At 50.9% G+C, this 21,011-nt stretch overlaps 1 protein-coding gene across 1 annotated transcript in view; it reads right to left on the bottom strand.

Moving 5' to 3' along the window:
* Positions 1-21,011, bottom strand: part of RHBDF1 (rhomboid 5 homolog 1) — a 44,312-nt gene that overhangs the window by 966 nt on the left and 22,335 nt on the right. Inside the window, exons 2-17 of the mRNA XM_044657727.1 lie at positions 15,147-15,340; positions 14,750-14,880; positions 11,593-11,806; positions 9,102-9,308; positions 8,804-8,926; positions 8,377-8,537; positions 7,358-7,615; positions 6,367-6,478; positions 5,563-5,637; positions 5,120-5,281; positions 3,759-3,859; positions 3,407-3,470; positions 2,387-2,481; positions 2,058-2,133; positions 1,789-1,889; positions 1,211-1,364 (exon numbers count right to left, since the gene is read on the bottom strand). Coding sequence (XP_044513662.1) covers positions 1,211-1,364; positions 1,789-1,889; positions 2,058-2,133; positions 2,387-2,481; positions 3,407-3,470; positions 3,759-3,859; positions 5,120-5,281; positions 5,563-5,637; positions 6,367-6,478; positions 7,358-7,615; positions 8,377-8,537; positions 8,804-8,926; positions 9,102-9,308; positions 11,593-11,806; positions 14,750-14,880; positions 15,147-15,314 — 2,202 coding nt within the window. The 5' untranslated portion in view covers positions 15,315-15,340. The remainder of the gene's footprint in view (positions 1-1,210; positions 1,365-1,788; positions 1,890-2,057; positions 2,134-2,386; positions 2,482-3,406; positions 3,471-3,758; positions 3,860-5,119; positions 5,282-5,562; positions 5,638-6,366; positions 6,479-7,357; positions 7,616-8,376; positions 8,538-8,803; positions 8,927-9,101; positions 9,309-11,592; positions 11,807-14,749; positions 14,881-15,146; positions 15,341-21,011) is intronic.

Here is a 21,011-nt window from a genome sequence, read left to right as displayed (position 1 = left end):
ATTGTATCCCCAATTAGACCATGAGTTCTGCTTTAGCTCAATGCTAAGCATATTGCCTGGAACACAGTAAACCCTTTATTTACTGACTGACTAACCACAATTTTCAAAGGATCCAAGGATCTAACATGGTTCAAGTGGCTTGATTGGAAGGTTCTAAATTCTCTTGAATAAACCTGAAATGTTCCACTTTAAAAGATTAATTTGGAATGCAATTTGTAAAATCATTCTAACAAGAACAGACCTTTTCTAGTCAGCCTTTTGTATCTCTTACAATCTTGAATAAGCTTATAAATCCAATCTTATGGAAAAGGAGTGAGTTAGTGGTGGGGCCAGGACTGGAACCCCATAAATCCTGTCTTTTAAGTTTTGTGAATAAGTTTATTGAAATGATTTTTGTCTTTATATTAGTCTTTTATGGATATTATTCCCACCTGCCCTCTTCTCTCATATACACATACACACCACTTAATCCATGAGACTTTCCCTTGTATCTAAGAAAAGCATTTAAGTAAATAATGAAGTGTTCCCATCTAATAGCAAGTACCATTTCATTCCCATAGTCCCCAACTAGCCAAAAGCAAATCTCTTTCCTGGGGCCAAGATTTCCATCATACATTTAAGAGTTTACAAGTTCCATGAGGGTAGTGATTTCGTTAAGTGCTTTTCTGGAATTCTCCCCTACTGTGTCTGGTCCCATACTAGGGACAAAGTGGTTCGACATTTCTCATTTGCAAAAATTCTTTTTAGGTACATTTTCAGAAATGTGTCTGCTGTAGAAAATGAGGGTCAACCACATAATGCTGCCTCTAACCTTCAAAGGAGTCTTCAAGTACCTAGAATGTGCTCACTTAAGCTCTGCAGGATATGAAGAAAAGGAGATAGGCCCAGTACTTGACTACTTTACAGTCATGTTAGGAAAATAAGATTCAAAAACAATACAAGAAAAAGTTGGTTTCAAGGACCACAGCGAAAGAACTCTTAGGGTCTTCAGAGGATTCTTAGAACAGAACTGTGGTCTATCGGGACGCAAAAGAAATCCCACTGATCTAGTATACTCCCCTCCCTCTAAAGATGAGAAAATGACAACCAGAAAGGCAAAGCATTACTCAGTAAGCCAAGCTGAAAGAAGGTCTGTGAAATCAGATAGATCCTAACAACACCCAGACTGACTGACATGTATGTGCCTCTTGGGAACGCCTTAGAGCCTTACCTCAGCCCGGTAGGGCAAGAAGATAGCACTGGCCAGGTTGCCTGTGATGCCACTCAGAAGGTAGATGATGGAGATACGGTGCCACCCAGCTAGCTTCTCCAGGTCCCTAAGAATCGTCATTTGGAAGCAGACAGATACCAGGCAGTGCAAGATCCTGTTAAGGAAAGGGGAGCAGAATACTTAGAACTATATACATTCATTTTCCCTTACAAACCCTAGAGTTCACCCCATCTAGATCGTTATGGTCCATATGTTGTCCTCTCCATTAGAAGGCATTTTTCTATTTGTAAATGGGGCACTTTGCACACAATAGTCATTTAATTATTAATGCTTTTTCCCCCCATCAGCCTCGGGTAAACCTGGAATTGCCATGATTTCATTATTGTATCAGATGCAGTCTTTCACGGAAAAAGGATCTTAACTTTCCCCACCTCCATGCCTAACCCCAGTTCCTGCCAAAATTGGACAGTGAGGATGAGGAAACCCAGGAGGCAACAGGTCCAGCAGCCTGGTCATCACATTCAACCTTTTACCCCAGAAAAGCCCCTAGGTCCCACCCCAGGAGGGTAGTCACTTACCCAGCATGTAGGAAAAGAGAGAGCCAGAGGCGATAGAACTGGTCAGGAACCTCAGGGTTTAGGAAGGGCAGAAGGCCACAGACGTCATCCATGCAGTGCACCTGCATAGACAGTGGCCCATCAGTATCCCCAGGGAAAAGGCTTGGAATCCTTTTGCCAATACTGTCCCCCCACCCACCCAAACACACACTGTTCAGACACTTGGCCTTTTTATTATTATTCCTAAAGGAACTTGAATGAAAAGATTCTCCCTGTCTCCACCCCCATACCTGGGAGCACAAGGTGGCCTCCTCGTGGAAATAGCCCCTCATGAAGTCACAGTATTCTCGAGAAGTGATTTCACACCTTAGAGGGAGGAAAATTCAGACAGGGTAGCAGCTGGCTTCGGGTCACCCCAAAGGTCCTCTTTAATCTGGTCTCCTCCTCCCCGGCTTGTTACTGTCTCAGGTCATCAAAACTTATCATCAGTGTGGCAATCCAGTTAAGTCTCCGTTATCTAGCCAGTGGATGGATTCAGGCCTTTCCCATATGTCCCAGCACCCTGGGCACCAGTCCCTGAGAGGCCTGGTTGGGGAGGCAGGGGCTAGTCCTCTCTCACCTTCCTTTGGTACCAATGCAGCAAGGCCTCCCGGTGATGGCACAGTCCATGTGGGGGTGGTTGGTGTGGTTCCCAGCACTGTTTTTGGTGCAGATCTGGGTTATAAACGGGTTAGGAGAGAAAGGAAAGTCATTCCCTCCCCATATGGATGAGGAAGGGCAGGACTGGTCCAGTAAGGCATCCTGTGGTTTGCTCCCCCTTCCTACAGCCCACAGTGCCCAGGGCACTGAGTATCACCAAAAGAAGCCCAAGCTCTCAGCCCAGAGGCCTAGGTTCTCATTCTATTTCCATACTTACTGCTCCTTACACCCATCTCTTTTCCCCCTCTGAGTCTCAGTATCCTCAGTAAAATGGAGACCATAAACCTTGACCCAGGCTTTGGTAATGGTATGGCTTTAGGAGAGCTTGTTAGATGACTATAAGGGCGCATGTTAAGTTAAGCATGGGAGCTGGAGTCCTGGAAAAAATGGATCTGAAGTCAGAAGCCTTGGGTTTAAAATCCCAGCCTTGCTATTTATTGCCTTGGTAGCCTTAGGCAAGTGCTCTTTGGACTTTTCTATAGATGTAAACTGAGAGGGTTGGATGAAGGCTTCTCTAAGATCCTCTCCCTCTTATGATCTTCCACAATGTGTTTTCTAACTCTGGTATTCCTAAGGTGAGCTCTCTCTCCCAGTTTTTGCCAGGCACAAACAGTGAAGCTGGGCTGAGAAGGATAGGAATATATAAATTACAAGGATTGATGTTCTTCTATGTGATGTCTTTATAAAGTAGGGTTTAAGCCACTCCCACCGCCCTGTGGGGATGGAGAACTGCCTGTAGGCCCCTGGGCACCTGCCTGGCTTCTTCTTCAACTAGCCAGCCCCGAATCCACAGATTCAGGCAGAATAAGTACACTTGGCCTAGGTCTGATTGTCCCTGAGAGCGCCAGTATCACAGGATCCCAGGGTTAGGGGATAGTTGGGTCTCCAGAGTTGAAGGTGCCTATTACTTCCCTCCCACCCATGAAGGTATCCCACTTACCGGCCACTTAGTGATGTCATCTGGCCATTCATGTGGGTCCTCAGAGGATGGCTCATCACATACCCTGTAATGCCGTAGCTGGTCAGACCCTCTGCCATTGGGCCCTCATCTTCCCAGGCCTCCCCATGCCAACCCAAATATTTGCAGCCCCAAGTTGGAACAATTTAAAGTCCCCCAAATCTGAGCATTTCTGATCCTATTACATGCTCATCCCCTTCCCGTTCCACCCTTCAACAGGGTTAGGCCATTCGAATCAAAGATCTCAAATCTAGCATGCTATGGGTCTCTAGCCCAGGGCAAGGGATTGGGAATGGCAGAGCCTTTTTGGGAAGGCCCCACCATGGCGACCTACCTGGGGTCCTGGTGGCAGACAGACCCAAACTGCCTCTTGTTCCCAGCCAGGTTTGCAGTGCTGGGGTGAACAGGCCACTTCACCCACACGGCCAATGTGGACTGGAGAGAAAGAGAGTGGGTAGAGTCAGCCTCACAAGAAAGTTCTGGGTAAAGGGCAGGGAATAGGGAGTTAAAAAAGAAAAGGGCTGGCCTAATCCCTGGGGAAATGTGTTTTCTAAAGTAAGACTTTCATAAGAAATAACAAATACAAAGACTTCAAAGAAATGAGAAGACATAAGAAATGATGCAAAGTAAAAAGAGCTAATCCATCATGCAGACTACTATACAGATAAGGACGACACCAAGTTCATGTTAAACACACCAGAATAGTCAAAAAAGAATCATAAAAACGAGAAGGGTGATGTGGATACTACTAAGCTAGCAAGTTCTGATGGAAAGGAGGACTTGGAATCAAGAGACCTGGGTTCAAATCCCATCTCAGACACTTACTAGTTGTATGATCATGGGCAAGTCACAACCTCTCAGAGCCTCAGTTTCCCCATCTGTAAAGTGGGGATAATAATACTTGCACTACCTACCCCACAGGGCTGGGGTGAAGACAGCAATTGGCAAAGTTCTATGGAAACACAGGTTATCATCAGCACACACTTTGGGGGCTGGGGTTAAATCACTAACAAGCTCACAGACATGGATGATGAAGGGAAACAAACACCATGACTTTAGTGCAAGTGTGGTGCAAAGCTTCTGGGATCTCCCACCTACCTCTTCCATCTGTCTCCCCCACCCCCCCACACACACACACACATTCAGGGTTAGGGACAATGTTGGGGCACAGAGCAGGTGTGGAGGCAGAAACACATTAAAATGTCATCATCTTCTCCAGGATGACGAGTCAGAGGGGAACTCAGAACTGAAGCGGGGTGATCATGGAGGGCTAGGCTTGTCTCATCACAGCTAGGCAGGACAGGACAAATGAGGAAAGTGGGGCTCGGGAGTTCAGTGACTTGCCAGGACTATTGACTCCAGATCCAATGTTCTCTCTCCTCCAATGGAGCTTCTCCTAGAGCATCCCACCCAGAAGTCCCTGGAAACTGGGGGTAAGGCTGGGGCTTGAGTGAGAGCTGAGCTTATCTCAATGACACGCGAACGCCAAACCAGGCTCCACAACTGCACCCCCAGAGAGGGAAGCAAGAGACTTGGCTCAAGTAGGTAAGAGCCTTCCTAAGACCCTTCCCTTCTGGTTCCCTCATCTGTACGATGAAGCAGGGGATGAAATGATCTCTGAGGTCCCCGGTGTTCCCGGAGTCACTAGGATCAGGGAAAAAGAGGGGGCGCCCAGGGAAGGAGGCAGGTACTCACGGAGCACTCCTCCTCAGAAGTCTGCACACAGCCTGATCGGTCATTTCGTACACAGCAGGCCGAGTGCTTCTCTCGCTCGCGAGTGGCCTGGATGAAATTGTGCACCTGCTGGTCCTGCCGCATGCATGGAGAGAACTTGGCCCCGAGGTGGATGAGCGCCTCCTGTGTGAGTGAGTCACAGTTTAGAGTGGGGAGAGTCACCATCAGGTGTGGACAGACACCCCTTTCCTAGCCCCAAGCCCTCTCTGGATCACAGAATTCGTAGACAGAAGGGATCTTGGGGGATCATAAAATCCCTCATTTGATGTGAGAAGAAATGGAGGCCCAGGGAAAGGCTTATTCAGGTCACCTAAAGGGTAGAAGCAGCAGAGATGGGGGCCTCCAACCCTCATCCTCTGATTCCCCATCAAGTGCCCCTTCCACACTATACCACAAAAACTTACTGAACTTGGGCCGATCCAGAAGTTCTCCTGCTGCACATACTTAACATTCTCATAAACTCCTCTGTTCCGCAAGACCTGTTGGGAAAGCGCAGGCGTTGAAGGGAATGGGACCGAATTGAGATTGGGCGGAGAAGCCCAGGCCACGGGCAGCAGGGAGCACCATGGAGGCAGGGAGGGGGCAGGCCCCAGAGAGACCATTTCCAGAGCCATGGTTCAGAGCTCGGAGGGAGCCTAGGGAGCCCCTGGCCTTAGCCCCCCATCCTTTTACAGAGAAGGGAGCCCAAGGCCAGGGAACAAAACACCAGGGGCACACGGACGCTGCAAGGCAGAGAGCGAGATTGGAGCCAGGCTCCTCCTGTGTGCTATACTCTAGCTGCCGCTGCCTCGGCCAGTGCGGGTGGGAGTGGGAGGAGAGGATTTCAGGGCCATCGAATCTTCACTCTGGGACATTCTCCACTCCATGCCTGATCCAGCACAGCCACAGGCTTTTGCCCAGGGAATAAAGGCAGGGATGAAGTTGGGGGAAGAGAGGATTCTCCAGGTATTTGGGCACAACGGCCAAATGCTCTGCTAGAGACCTGAGGCCCCAGGAGGGAAGGGACTGGGTCCAAGGGGAGGTCCAAAGACCAGCCAGGGTACTGACCAGAAACAAGTGAGGTTATCCCAACTCCCACCTTGCCCTGAGCGGGCTTAAGTGACCCACGGTAGAAGCCGGAGCCGCTGGGGAAAGGAAGCGCATGGGGGGAGCTCTGGGCTGAGGCCCACGGCTACGGCTACGCCACCCCGGCTCCCTGGGGTCCTCACCGAGTCCACCGTCTCGTGCTGAGAGAAGCCGACGGGGGCAATGCCGTAGATGCACACGGCCAGGATGGTGATGAGCGAGTGCACGAAGGTCAGCCAGTAGGTAAAGAAGGGCCTGGAGACGGAACGAGGGGCTCAGGACTGTGCCGGGCCACCCTGAGGAGGCGGTGCTGGGCACCATACACAGAGGGGCCTTCCCTTCTCAAGCAGACCTGCTCCCCAACCCTAGGGACATAGAAACTAAAATGGGGGTACGGGTCAGAGGGCAAAGTTCAAGCCTCGACTGATTCAATGGCCGATTTCCCAAGCAACATTTCCACAACTGCAAAATGAAGTTGCTCATAGCATTTAGAGCTGGAAAGGACTCATCTAGAACATCCCCTTCATGTAACAGTTAAGAGAGGGAAAGTGCTTTGCCCAAGTCCTGCAGGGCCAGAATTCACACCCGCATCCTGACTCCAAACCCAAAGCCCTGTTAGACCGCAATGTCTACGCAATGATCTCTTTAGAATCCCATCCAGCTCTCAAGCCGAGGGGTCCATGCATGAGCCCCACAGGAAGGCTTTGTAAAATCTGGTATAATGGATAGGGTGATGGACCTGGAATCAGGTGTGGGATTCAAATCCTGCCTCTGTCACTAGCTGTGTGATCATGGACAAGTCACTTTCCCTCTGTGGGTCTGTTTCCTCATCTGTAAAATGGGGATAAGTAATGCCTAAAAAACACCCACTTCAACAGGTTAGTATGAATGTCACGTAAGATACTGGATAGAAAGCACTTTTCAAACCTCAAGGCCCTCCATAAGGATTGCTATTGCTATTTAGGAAGCCTCAGTACCAGACCGATCTTTCCCATAAATCTGGGTGTTCATATCATGAATTTGCTTCGAGCACTCAGCCTCCCAATCACCCTAACCTTTCAACCCTCGGTGCCCACTCCCTTCCTGGTCACTTCGACCCCAGCATCCAAACCCCGTTCCCCTGCCACTCCCCACCTGTGGTCATCCATGTCCTCAATCTGCCGCTTAACGTAGCTGTCTATGCGCTTCCGATAGGTGCGATTGGTGAGCCGACCCACCATGCCCAGTCCGTAGGGCCTCTTCTCCTTGGCAAAGAGCTTCCTGACTGGCACAGCGATGCGCTGACCTCGCCGTGGCCCCGCCACACTCACCACCTCCTGCCGCAGCCGCACCTTGGGCTGGGAAGCCACGGCGGCCCCCTCCTTCTGCTTCCGCCACCCCCGCTCCAGAGGTCTGCAAAGACACGGCCAGGCTCAGCCAGGGCCCAGCCCCGCTGCCCAGAGGCTCGGCACCTTCTAGGGCCCACCTCCAAGAGCAGATGCAGACTGGGACGTGCAAATGACAGGCAATCGCCAAAGAAGTTCCCCAGAAAGCTCGTCTGGGGATAAAACTGATTCAAGGGGAAATCTCAATCAATAAACATTTATCAAGTGCCTACGCTGTGCAAGGCAAACTTACAGATCACAGAACCTAAAAGGAATGAACAGACTCCCCTGGTCTCTAAAGCTGGGAGGCCCTCAGGTCCTTTCTCTACCCTCTGACTCCGTCCAAAGGGGTTATTCTGCCTCTCCTGGAAGACTTCCAGAGCTATAAAATTCCCTGCCACCACCCCTGCCCTTCAAAAAGCCCGTTTTTGGACAGCTCTTTTGAATTCCTTTTACCAAGCCTAAACATGCCCTATGAATGACTTGATAAGCTACTTCTTCATTTGTGTCATAAGGACAGGAGGACAATGAGGTCCAGAGATGGGAGATGGTTTGCTCAAGGCCACACAGGGAAGGGCAGAGCTAGGGTTTAAACGGGGATGTTCCTGACTCCCCCTCCAGGATCCTTTGTACTCTCCCCTGCTGGGCTCTCTATCTAAGGAGAAGTGGCTCCAGGGCATCAGAGAGCCTGGGGGGGAGCCCAGCCTTTTGTCTAAGATTCCCCCTCACCCCAAACTCAGGGGCCCCTGCCACCAGGAGCCCCCTCTGCACCCCAGGGGAGAGGCTCACAGCATCAAGTGGCTCCTTTCCAGCTCGCTCCTGTCCAGAGCGCCCCCCGTGAGGTCCGCCTGCTCCGGAGGCTTCTCTTCCCACTCTTTGAGGGCGGCTTCTGAAGGGGATTCAAACACCTCGTCTGGATAGGTGGACAGCTCCTCGTGGAGGACTCCTTCCTGAGCAAATGGGGTGGTGGGGAGGGTGTTCATGGCAGGAGCAGAGGGAGGGCCAGGGGGAAGAAGACACGAGGAACAAAGCTCGGAGGTGCCGGATTAGGGCCCCCGGGATGAACGGGAGATGAAGTGGGAGAAACAAATGGCAGAGGCCGGGAGAGAGGCCAAGAGACGGCCACGTGGGAGATTCTGGGAAAGATGGGCAGGTGGGCAGAGGGACGCCATGCTCAGGGCCCCAGCCTTCAGGGCAAAGGTGGCTCTTCCCTTACCCGAGCAAAGAAGGACGTGTCCAGCTCCTCGGGGAAGTCCACAGTGTCTTCCTCCAGGAAGCTGGCGGGTGTGAAGCTTCGTCGTTGGGCCCTGCGCAGAGTGCTCTCCCTCACAGAGCGGCCCTGCAGGGAGAAGAGCAACTGTGGGCCAGGCCAGGCCTCGTGTCTTCTTGAGAACCCCCACAGCCCCCCTCGTAGGCACAGGCATTCATGCACCCCACACACACAGGCACATGCACGCCCTGTAGCCAAGGACCGGCAGACCAGGCACTCCCCACGAGGGTCCCAGCCCGCTCACCTTCACGAGGGCCGCCGCTGCCCGGAAGCTCATCTTGGCCACAGATTCCCTCTTCCGCCTCCTGGGAAGGCGATTGAAGCCAGAGCGGGAGCTGGTGAAGGAGCAGAGGGAGGTGGCCCCGGGCGTGATGGGCGTGTGGGGGATGCTGTAGCCGTCCGTGTCATCTGCCACGCGGAACGCCCGGCCTCGGGCCAGAGGGTCGATGATCTGCAACCGGAGACAGGGCCTGGTCAGATGTGGGAGAGGACAGTGGAGGGAGGTGCGGAGAACCAGCCCAGAGCATTGGGGCCGCCCAGACATACACCTCGGCCTGGCCCCTGGGCACACACAGGAGGCTAAGCTGGTCTCCGCACTGCCTCCGAGTCCTTGCTGGAGGCCACAGGCCTTCGAGCACCCCAAAGGGCCAGTGGTGGTGAGGGATGAGCTGAGACGATGGCCTGTGGGAGAAGAAGGCCATTTTGTCCAATCTCCTGACCAAAATTAGCCCCCCTTCCAAAACCACTGGCAAGGAGTCTTCCAAGCTCTGCTAAAGGACCTACAATGAAAGGAAAAACAGATACGTGGCCCCCAAAACACTACTTCCAGATAACTCTAACCATAAGGAAGCTATTTTGTTAGACTGAGCCAAAAATCTCTCTCCTTCAAATTCCACCCAAACTGGCCTCTAATGGAGTGTCTCCAGCAGTGAGCTCCCTATCTAACTGAGGCGGCTCTGTTAAACTAATCTTTTTTTTTTAAACCCTTACCTTCCATCTTGGAATCAATACTGTGTATTGGTCCTAAGGCAGAAGAGTGGTAAGGGCTAGGCAATGGGGGTTAAGTGACTTGCCCAGGGTCACACAGCTGGGATGTGTCTGAGACCAGACTGGAACCCAGGACCTCCCATCTCTGGGCTTGGCTCTCCATCCACTGAGTCACCCAGCTGGCCCCTAAAAGACTATTTTTTTAAAAACCCTAACCTTAAATCAGAAGGTCAAGGCAAATAGTTAAGTGACTCATCCAGGGTCACACAGCAAGGAAGCATCCAAGGCCAGATCTGAAGCCCAGATCTCCCATCTCCAGGCCTGAGCCACCCAGCTGCCCCACTGTTAGACTACGATGATGATAATCATTCTTGGGCTACACACACGTCAGTATTCTGTTCATAGATTATGCTCTCTAGTTTAACAGACACACGCACGTCCAAGCTCACCCACCACGGCAAGTTCTGAGCGAGGAGGATGCCTCAGTCCACTCTCTTCCTCTCCCCCATTCCCAGGCCCAGCCAGGCTCTGCCCACAGAGGCAAGTCTGTCTTTCTACTGTGGTGACAGACTGACAGACTGACCTTGTGGGCCAGATGCCGGCGGAGACCTCCTGAGCCATTCTGGGATGGATCGGTGAATGGAGCTCGACGGGACCCCAGTCCCCAGCTCCTGCTCCGTGTGTGTGCCCGCATGGACCTGTCTATAAGGATGCTTACACAAGTGATACTACGTACATACACGAAAACGGGGAAGATTGGCATCACTACGTCCTCATGGCAACGGCCACTGGGATCGCCACCATCCCCTGCGGGGAGGCTGCGGAACAACAGCATGCCATCACCTCAACTCCTTTTCAGACAGAAAGAATTCTGAATTGTCCACCTCAGATTTCCCTGCTCTCTGCAGCCTCTTCTCTGAGGCTCAGGAGGCAGGCGTGAGTAAGGATCAGGCAGGAAGAGAAGGTGGCTTTTTAAATGCATGGGTGTGGGGCAGCGAGGTGGACAGAACACTAGGCCTGGAGCCAAGAGGACACAAGCCTGGGATACTTCCTAGCTGCAGGACCCTGGGTGAGTCACTTGACTCCAACCTTTAAGGCCCAGCCTTTACGGCTCCACACTTCGTATCAATTCTAAGACAGAAGGTAAGGGTTAAAAAAAAAAAGTATGGGTTTCAAGAGAGCTAGGTAGCACCGTCGGTACAGCACCAGGCCTCGTTAGCATCAAGGACCCACGTTCGAACCTGGCCTCAGACATTTCCTAGGCAATGTGGCCCTGAGTAAGTCACCTGACCCCAGTGTCCCAGCCCTTATCACGATTCTGTCTTAGAATCGATACTAGTACAGAAAGTAGGAATCTTTTAAAAATATTAAATGTATGGGTTTCAAAAAGTAAGACTCCTCCTAGGAGAGGGCCCAATATGGCGTAAGTGGAAGGGAACTGTTGGTTGATGTAGCATTTCTCTGATAAAAAATCTTTTAACTATACTACCTTAATAATATCCTCATTAATATTAAAATGAAAGTGGGTCAATAGTAAATAGCAGAGTCAGGATCGGGATGACCCCAGATCCAGCTCTCTCCACGCCTCCCCAAATGATTACTATTTCCATCTCATAGACAAGGAGACTCGGACTGAGGCTCGGGGCCCGGCTCCTTTCGTTTGCCTGGGAAGCCAGGGCAGCCCCCAGAGGAGAGCATCCCTTCCAGGATGCCGCCCGCCTGGGCCCTGCGAGGCTCCCCCCGCTCACCTTCTGCATGCCCAGCTGGCAGGGCCCCACGTAGAGCGGGGGAGGCGTCTCGGTGCTGGTGAGAGAGATGTTGTCCTGGCTCGGGAGGTCCATCTCTCGGATCACTTGGGGCTTCAGCTTCCCGTAGCGCTGGCTGCAGTGACGGATGCTCTTGCGTTGCCATTTCTGGTTGGCGTCGCTGTCCTTGCTCACCCCGAACCAGTCAGCTGTGCCCCTGTGAGACGGGCGAGAGGGGTTATCAAAGGGAAGAGAGGCCCCACGCCCCATCCAGAAAATGGGGGCCTTCAACTCTGGGGTCACGTCCTGATGTGGGGGGCTTCCTCTTGGACACGGTCCGCTCTTCTCTCTTCTCCTCCCTACCCCCTGGTCCTACCCTGTATGTTCCCCACAGGCCCCCCTCCCTCGGCGCCTTGGTGACTCCCGCATACATGAGCCATATCTCACACCTTCCTCCCCCAGGGCTCCACAATGTTTTCCCCAGGTTTCTTAGCCCAACCCCAACCTCTGCCCTTCTTCTTCCTATTTTCTTGATTGCAGCTTTCTCTGTATCTAGTAAGATATATAGTATATGTATATGTATATAGTAAGAATCAACTGGGGTTCTTTCTCCCAGCCTTGCTTGGCTTGGGATGGTCCAAAGTGTGCCCTGTCTGACTGTCCATTTCCTGCCCCATCCCCCACTCCCCACCCCACTGCCTAGTCCCACGACGTAGCCCACACTCCTCCTCTGCTGCCTGGGATTTGGGAAGGAAGCATGAACTTCCCAGGCTTTTACCTTTCTCTCCAATCGTTCCTGGTCAGGGGAGAGGAAAGACAGGGGGCTAGAGAGCCTTGGGGTGCACCCCCGCTCCCTGCATGACTCAGGACAAGCTTCCCCCACTTCCCCACCATCACTTGGGGCAAAAGGCTACAAATCCTTGGCATTTTCCTAACAGGTTTTAGAAGTCTCTGCCTTTAATTTGATGATCTTCACCACAATCCTGGGGTAGGGTGGTGAAGGATGATTATACCCATTGGACACAGGAGAGCTTACGGGGTTTGCCTAGGTTCCACAAAGAATTACAGAAAGAGCCAGGATCGGAACTGGGCCCTGACATCCAGGGCAGGGAGAGCCCTTTCTACTCCGCAAAAGGCACAGAAGATGCCCGTTCTGTGGGAGCCCGGCCCCAGGCAGAGCTCAGATGGCAGAGCGGTCGGGCTCCAACGGAGGCACCGAGGCTAGCTGGAAAGCCTTTGGAAAGAGGGCCATGGCAAGGAAAGAACAGGGCAGGGGGAGGGCGATTCAGTGCACTCAGACATTCACTGAGCAATTCGCAGATGGTATGAAAGCGGCATGCAAAGTAGTGGTCATCCCTGGCGGAGGGAAAGGCCGCTCGCACTCCCCAGGGCTCCCGGCACGTGTCCGGCGGGTCACACGGGATCCTATGCACTGCAGTCTCCACAGCACACACATACAGATACGCACACACGTGCAAGGGGCCAGGACGGCCCAGAGTGAGTGCAGAGATCACACGCACACACATGCGCCCGCTTGCCCTCCCTCCAGATACCTGAACAGGGAGCGAGAGAGCGACTGGCGCTTTCGCAGGGGCCGGCGGGAGGCCTGGTGGCCCAGGATGGGCAGGGTGTGGATTCGTTCAAAGTGAACTTGTCGGCTGCTGCGTGGGAGGGGTGGGAAGGAGGGAGGAGGAGAAAGGTGAGGAAGGACCCCGCAAAAGGTAGAGAGAAACAGAAGAAGGCAGGGAGGAGTGGGAGAGAGAAAGCATTAAGAGAGAGGAGGGAGAGAGGGAAAGAGAAGGAAACAGAGAGGGAGAAGAAGAACAGCATGAACTGGAGAAGAGGCTTGAGAAATCCAGATAGCCAGGGCTTGGTGGAAAAGAAAGAGCAGGAGAGCTGGGGAGGGAAGAGCAGTAGAGACAGAAGTCCCAGAAAGCTGGGGAAGGGCAGAAGAGAGAAGCAGAGAAGTGGCACATAGGAACAGCTAGCAAAAGAGAGAGAAGGAAAGGAAGGCAGGGAATAGAAACTGGGGGGAATATGAAGACTCAGAGGGAGGAAGGGAGCAGACAGCCCTAAAGATATGGCACAGAGTCCAAGTGATGTCCCTAGATGGAGGAGGAATATGGCTGGCATTGAGCCTCCCTGAACAGCCTCCTGGGAATGTGGGGCTCTGAGATCTGGAGCCAACAAGGACACTTCACAAGGCTGATTGGCCATCAAATGATAAAACCTTGAGATCTGGGTGGATGCATGAACAGAACAAGATGGTAGACAAGGAATTGCTGCCAAGTGGGAATGGTGGGGTCAGAAAGACTGGCTTCATTTCACTATCTTTTAGGGCAATTCTAAACTTTTTTGTATACAAATAGTCCTTTGGAGAATCTGAGGGACTCCTTCTAAGAATAATATTTTTAAAGGCACAAATTAAAACATATAGGATTACAAAGGAAACAAATTATATTGAACGTTATCAAAATAGTAAATAAAAATTGAAGCCTAAGAACCCTGGCTCCAAGCACTTAGTCACTAAAAAAAGCAGGCTCCAGGCTGCCTGTCCCTTGCCCTTCTCCTGAGAGCCTGACATACCCTGACAATCCCTCCTGGTGTGCAAGGAACAGATACAGAAAGATCCTCCAGGCTCCAGGCCCCTTGCTTCCCTCAGTACCCATTCACCTTCCTCACTCTCCCAAGAAGCAGGGGAGGCCAGGGGCTCTCACTGACTTGTTTGTCTCTCTAGGGGACGGCTCCTCTGCCCTGGGTCTTCTAGCAGATCCCCTCTTCCTGCTACTCTGTCCTGTCCCCATCTATCCCACCCAGGCTTTCTGAATCCAAATGGAGTGCACAGGGCCCATGACCAGGGCCCAGCTGGGATTCCGAGGACATGTGAAGCTGTTAGCAAGTTTCCCATTCCTGGAAGAGCAGCTGGAGGACACCCAAGAGTTAAGTTCCCTTCTCTTGGGGGTGACCAGAGGATCTCCAACTCAGATGGTGTCCAGTTCAGTAGAAGGACTAGCATCAGAACCCAGAACCCATTCTCCATCTCCAAATCCAGTTCTTTCCAAAGTGCCATGCAGCCTCTCTAGGCAGGAAGGCCAAAGGGCTGTGTGTTTGGGGATCCCGGTTGCAGTTCTCAGGGGCCCTGGGGACAAGAGACCATTACCTGCGGATGGTCTGGGTAATAGACATCTGTCTCTGCAAGGCTGGACGCCGGGTTGGTTCATGGGGAGATGGCACTCGGGCACTCTCGGCCGGCATGCTGACACTCCGAAGAAAGGCTTGGCGTTTCAGAGGCTTGGAAGGAAAGAGGATGAAGGAGGTTACTGCTGGCCCACCACCCATCCTGCCATTCCCAGGACATTTCTAAGCCTCCCCGTGATTCCTGGGAGGCTCCGGGGAGCCAAGGAGAGAGATGAGCCCTCCCTTGAGATACCCCCAGCAAGGCTGCGTGGTCCCTGTTGGTACCTAGGACTTGGAGGGCCTCAGTTGGGTGGGTAAGCGGGTCCCTATTTATTAGGGTTAGAGCAGATTCCTTCTCGGCCCTGTACCAGGGGTCTTACCGGCACAAAGATGGGCTCCTCAGTGGCTGGGGCTGGGGCCGGGGCTGGGGCCGGGGCCGGGGCCAGGCCTGGGCCTGGGACTGGGGTCGAAGCTGGGATGTCCAGTTTTAGCCATGGTGGCTTCTTTCGTTGTAAGCTGCTAGAGCTGTCCCTCCGAGCCTCAGTCATTGTCCCAGCTCAGGCGGCAGGCGGGCCTAGGCACGGAGATAGGGAATGGAGACAGAAACCTGGTTCAAGGGCTGGACAGAAGGAAGGCGAGTCTGATGTGAGCACTGGGGCAAACCCGGCTCCCGTGGATGCTTCTACTGGCTGGGATTCCCAACAGCACCAGGCATGCTTGGGAAGCCTTAGGAAGCATTTTCCCAGATATTACCACAATACACAACTATATGAAGGAAAACAGAGGCATAAAAGGAACCAATCTTATCCATCCCGGCTCAATTATCCAACAGAATGTCCTGGCATTCCCACTGTGGGGCCACTTCAACTTAGCTCTATATTTCCTAGATGCCGCCAGAGGGAGCCACATCCCTAAGAATTTTGCAGGAGTCAGGCCTCTAGGAAACGATCTCTCCAGGGCTACAATTCCCAAAGGTGGCTTGAGGCTACGGCCAGAGCACCAGCCCCTGGGAGGATGCCCTCAGACCCTCTGAAACCTAACGGCTTTGGCCCTGAAGTGAGCCATCCCAGAAAGTGGGACCATCACAACATCGAAGGAGTCTTGGAATATAGAACATAGACTCTTAAACCTGGAAGACCTTGGAATGCAGAACGTTACGTTAGAGCACAGAACGTCAAAGCTAAAGGGGTCCTGAAGCAAAGAGCACAGAATGGGAGAGCTGGAAGAGATCTTTGAGAACATCTACTCCCAATCCTTTTGTTTATATATGGAGAAACTGAGGAAGAGATAGGGGCAGTCATCTACCAAAGGCAGTGAAAGAAGCAGGGCCAGAACCCAAGGCACCTGGATTCTCCTACATACAACTTGGAAAAGCACAGGATTGGCACAGTGTTTGATTGTCCAACTTCTGGTGCCATTAAAGAGGATATATCTGTCTGCCCTGTGGCATGAGACCTGGCCCCACTCACCTCTTAGAAAGAAGGCTCTCAAGCTGAACCTCCCAGCCAAGCTTCTCATTCATCAGCATTCCCTACCCTGCCTCATGCCCAGACGCCAACACAGACTCCTAAGCCCAGGGCAAGGGCCCCTCCATGTCTATTAGCTCTGGAAATTCAGCTGGGGCAGAAAGGCTTAGCAGCTTTGGAAGGAGAAGGGTCAGAAGCATGAAGGGCTCAGCCATGGGACAAAGAGCCCTTTGACAATCAATGGAAGGAGGGTACTAAGCAGGGAGAGAGACAGGCTGGAAAGATGAATGTGGGGGATGCTCAGCTCATCCAGGGTCCCTGACCCCATTGGGGATGAAGCCAAGAAACAACAGGATCTTAAAGCTGGAAGTCACCACAAAGACCATCTACCCCCATCCCTCCTTATCCTTACAGAAGAGAAAGCCGAGACCCAAAGAGGGTAAAGTATCTCTTATCCATAGTCACCCTGTCAGAATGTTGGAGGGCCAGGACCAGAACCCAAGTAAAGTTTCAGCACATCTCTCAGTGTGAGTACAGAAGAACTGACCCTGGCCTGGGTCTAGAGAGTGTCTCAGGTTTTTTGGGAGTCTGATCCTTGCCCTCAAAAAAGCCAAGAATAATTTTGGAATTACCAGACAGATGCTAGTAGCCCATTTTATAAAGGCCTGGAAAATACAGGCTGACATCATTGCCTTGGTTTTCCCATCCAAACCCTAAAGCACAATGGGCTCTCAGAGCAGGAAGCAAGGCAACTTCAGAATAAAGCATCGCTCTCCAGGCTGACTGAGCTCCCAGCAGTATCCAAGAGGGCCACCGTCCAGGACTATAAAGAGGTTCCATAAAGGTTTAGATAAACAAATCCCTAGATGACAAATCCCAAGCAGATTAGAAGGATCCATATTCCTCGAAACCTACGCATATTCCATCATTCTCTGAGAACTGTACTAACTACTCCCCTTCTGCCGCTGAGGTGACTGTGAGTTCCATTTCCACCTGACACTGACTACACACATGTGACCATAGGCAAAGCACTTAACCTAAGTCTCAGTTTCCTTTGCTATAAAATGAAGATAATATGCAGAGGATCCCATACTTTTTTGGCCTACCGCCCCCTTTCCAGAAAAAATATTACTAAGTGCCCCTGGAAATTATTTTTTTTTTAATTTTAATAGCAATTAATAGGAAAGATAAATGTACCTGTGGCCATCACCACTCCCCTGGATCACTGCAGCACCCACCAGAGGGCGGTGGCGCCCACTTTGGGAATCACTGATCTATAGTGTCTAAAACAGTTATGAGGATCAGAGAAGATCCTATATGTAAAGTGTTTTGCAAATATTAAAGAAGTATATAAATGCCCATTCTTATTACCATTATTTTATTCCCGACCAATCACCTCCTCCAAATTAATCTTGGCTCTTGAATATCTACAAAATGGACAGGGTGGATCTCCCAACTCTGATGTGCTCTGTAGGAAAGGCCCTTCAAGCTGTCATGCTAAGATCTCACAGGAGATTCCTCAATCTATATTTCTTACAACTTTGAAAGGCATACGAACGTTCTTTAATTCAATGACCCAATCACAGATCCAGAACACTTGAGATGAAAGATGTCACCTCACAGAGAGGTGACAGACTCAGGGTTTAGACTGAGACATATTTTTAGGCATGACCAATGTGGGAAATTGTTTTACTTGGCTATGCATATTTGTTCAAAAAGTGGTTTTTTTTCTTTTTTGATAGTGGGGGAAGATGAAGTGGAAAGGAAAGAAGGTATATTTTAATTAACTAAAAAAATTAAATTTAAAAGAGTCATAATTATTCACTAAAAAAAGAAACTATTTCCATATTATTCATATTTGTAATAGAGTAATCTTTTAAAACCAAAACCACCAATCATATATCCACAGAACCACGAATTATTCACTGATCTTGAGCACACCCCAAACTTCTCAGATAAGTCTGTATTCTCCCCTAAACCATATCTCAATGTTCTCCTGTTAGAACAAGGGGGAATCAGGGGACCCAGATCACAGAAATGTAACCTAAACAAGAGTTCAGCTACAAGAATGACTGAGTTAAGGTCCATCCTCTCTACCTCTCTTCTCTTGGAGCTGCATCCCCAGGTCACCAAAAAGCCAAGAGGCAGGAGGCCAAAAAAGATACTGACAATGGCAGCCCTGGGGTACAGAATTGAGGACATTTTGGGGGACTGTAAATCAGGCAAGGATTCCCTTTCATTAACACCTCATAGTGGTCCATATGGTTTCCTTTTAAGGGGAGGAAGGCAGGAAGAAAGGGGGGGAGGCAGGAAGGAAGGAAGGAAGGAAGGAAATGAGGAAGGCAAGAAAGAAGGAAGACAGGAAGGCAAGAAGGGAGGAAGGGAGGAAGGAAGGAAGGAAGGAAGGCAGGGAGGAAAGAAGGAAGGAAGGGAGGGGGGCAGAAAAGGAGGGAGAAAGGAAGAGAGGCAGGAAGGCAGGGAGGAAGGAAGAGGGGGAAGGAAGGGAAGAAAAGAAAATTGGGAAAGAAAGCAAGAAAGGAAAGGGCGAAACTAGGGAGGAGAAAGGAAAAGTGATAGAGAAAGAGAAGAATATCAGAAAGGTCATAGACACTAAAAAATCATAGGTAGGTAGGAACCTTACCGCTCAAGTGTCCAATTGTTTTCCAGATGGGAAAACCAAGGGGTGCCCCAACCTCAGCACTTCCTACCTGGCCCCATGGAAACCTGCTAACAGGGAAGCAATTGAGAGTGGATCCAACTCCACTGGACATCCCTAAGAGTCTTCATCCCCTGTGTTCTGCAAGGCTGTTAGACCTTCCCTGGAAATCAAAACAGTCCATTATCCTGAAGAAATCCATCTGATATCAGTGCTTCTGACTCTGGTGTTGGGTTTTACTCCCAATTCTCACTAAAGAGCTGTATTTCCTCGGGCAAGTAACTTACTCTCTCAGAGTCTGTTTCCTCCTAGAAGAAAAATGAGTTTAGGCTAGATCTCAAAAGCTCTCATCCAATTCTACCTTTCTTCCACCTATTCCTTCTCTGCCCTGGTTATGATCCCAAATCCAAAATGGCTATTTTACTTTTAGATTCTCTGCCCTCTTCCCCAAAAGACTCTTAAGACTTCTCTGGTTCATAGGGCTCTGCCATCGAATGAGACTGTGACCAGGAAACTACAAGTGAGGAGGCCTGGGTTCAGGTCCTGACTGGCTCTATGGCCTTGGGTAATTACTTCTCATCTTGGAATCTCAGAATGCATGCAAGATGAAGGCAATGGCCTAACAATGTGAGAATTTATTTCCTGGGCTGAAAGGGGAAAGTGGGGGAGGGACTGGCATTCCCCTCCTTCCATTCCCCCAGATCTCTAGCAAGCCAAGAATGAGGCTGGCCCTTAGTGAGTAACCTGGGTGTGGGAGGTCACTCAGGGAGAGCAGCTCAGATGACCAAACGTCCCATCCCTCCCTGCCTGTCCGTCTGCCTCGAGGTTTGCCCAGGACTGCAGCTCTGCAGAAAGGAATAGGGAAAGATCTCTGTTACAACTCATTTGTGTCTGGCCTCTCCACTCAACCCCTAGAGCAAAAAGGAGTCCAAGGTCTGTCCCCTTAGCTGGTCCTTGTCCTCAGCCCCCTCCTCCTTTTTTCCTGTGAATTCTGGGAACCAGGGAACATCTACTCCTCTACCCCAGCCCAGCATATTTCCAGAGCAGAGCAGAGCAGAGCTCATATTTGGGGGAAAGGGAGACGCCTCTCAGGAAGAGACATCAAGATTCTCCACACCCACAAGGCCAACTGCACCAGGGGCCTCGGGAATCCAGGCAAACCCTACCCTGCACATACATGGCTGCCCCCAACCAACTTCTTTTTGCAATAGCCAAGTTAGAGATAGGGGCAGGAACAGGGGAAAGAGGCAGGAAGGAGAGGAAGAAAGGAAAGAATAAGGAAAGAGGGGAAAAGGAAGGGGGTTGGAGAGGAGACGAGAGGGAAGGGGGAAAGAGAAGAAGAGGGAGAGAGATGGGGAAGAGGAAAGGGAAAGAAACATGAAAAAGAGGAAGAGAAGGAGATGGAGAAGGAGGGTTGGTGAAGTAGAGGGAGAGGGGAAGAAAAAGAAAAAGAAAGCAAGGAGAGAGAAGGATCAGAAGAGGAGAAAGAGAGGGAGAAGGGGAAGGGTAGGAAGAGAAGGAGAAGGAGGGGGGAGAAGGGGTGAGGGAGAAAGCAAGGGAGAGGGGAGAAGAGCAGAAAGAAGAGGGACTGACATGCAATCTCACTGGTACAGGGAACTAACTCCTAGGCTGGTGTCTCTCTGCAACTTCAAGGTGGTCTTAGGTGCCAAAATAGTGAGAAGAGTTTGTCCAAGATCAGTCACACAGTTAGTACATGTCAGAAGCAGGAGGTCTTCCCTTCTCTAAGGAGCTTTTTATCCACTTCTAGCTCAGCAGCATTGTTCCTTCCGTCCCTCTCTTGAGTAATTCTTCTCATGACAAATGCATTCATGAAACAGTTTGTGGAGTTGAAGGGTCAGCCTGGGACTAGGTTTCCACACTGGTCTAGTCCCCATCTTGGGTTTCTCTAGCCCTACATCAGTCCCTTACAAGTACAAATTAAACTGAAGTGTTTTGGGGTTTTTTTGTTTTGTTTTGTTTTAAGAAAAGCTTTGATACAAAATTAGCACAACTAGGATATGAAGGGAAGTGGTCAATTAGGGAAAAATCTTTACATCAAAAATCTCTGTAAGGCAGCTGGGTGGCTTGGTGTATTGAGAGTCAGGCCTAGAGATGGGAGGTTC

Source organism: Gracilinanus agilis, chromosome 1 (genome assembly GCF_016433145.1).
Source record: "Gracilinanus agilis isolate LMUSP501 chromosome 1, AgileGrace, whole genome shotgun sequence".
Lineage (NCBI taxonomy): Eukaryota > Metazoa > Chordata > Mammalia > Didelphimorphia > Didelphidae > Gracilinanus > Gracilinanus agilis.
The sequence above is the reverse complement of the archived record's forward strand: the minus strand, read 5'-3'. Positions and strand labels throughout refer to the sequence as shown.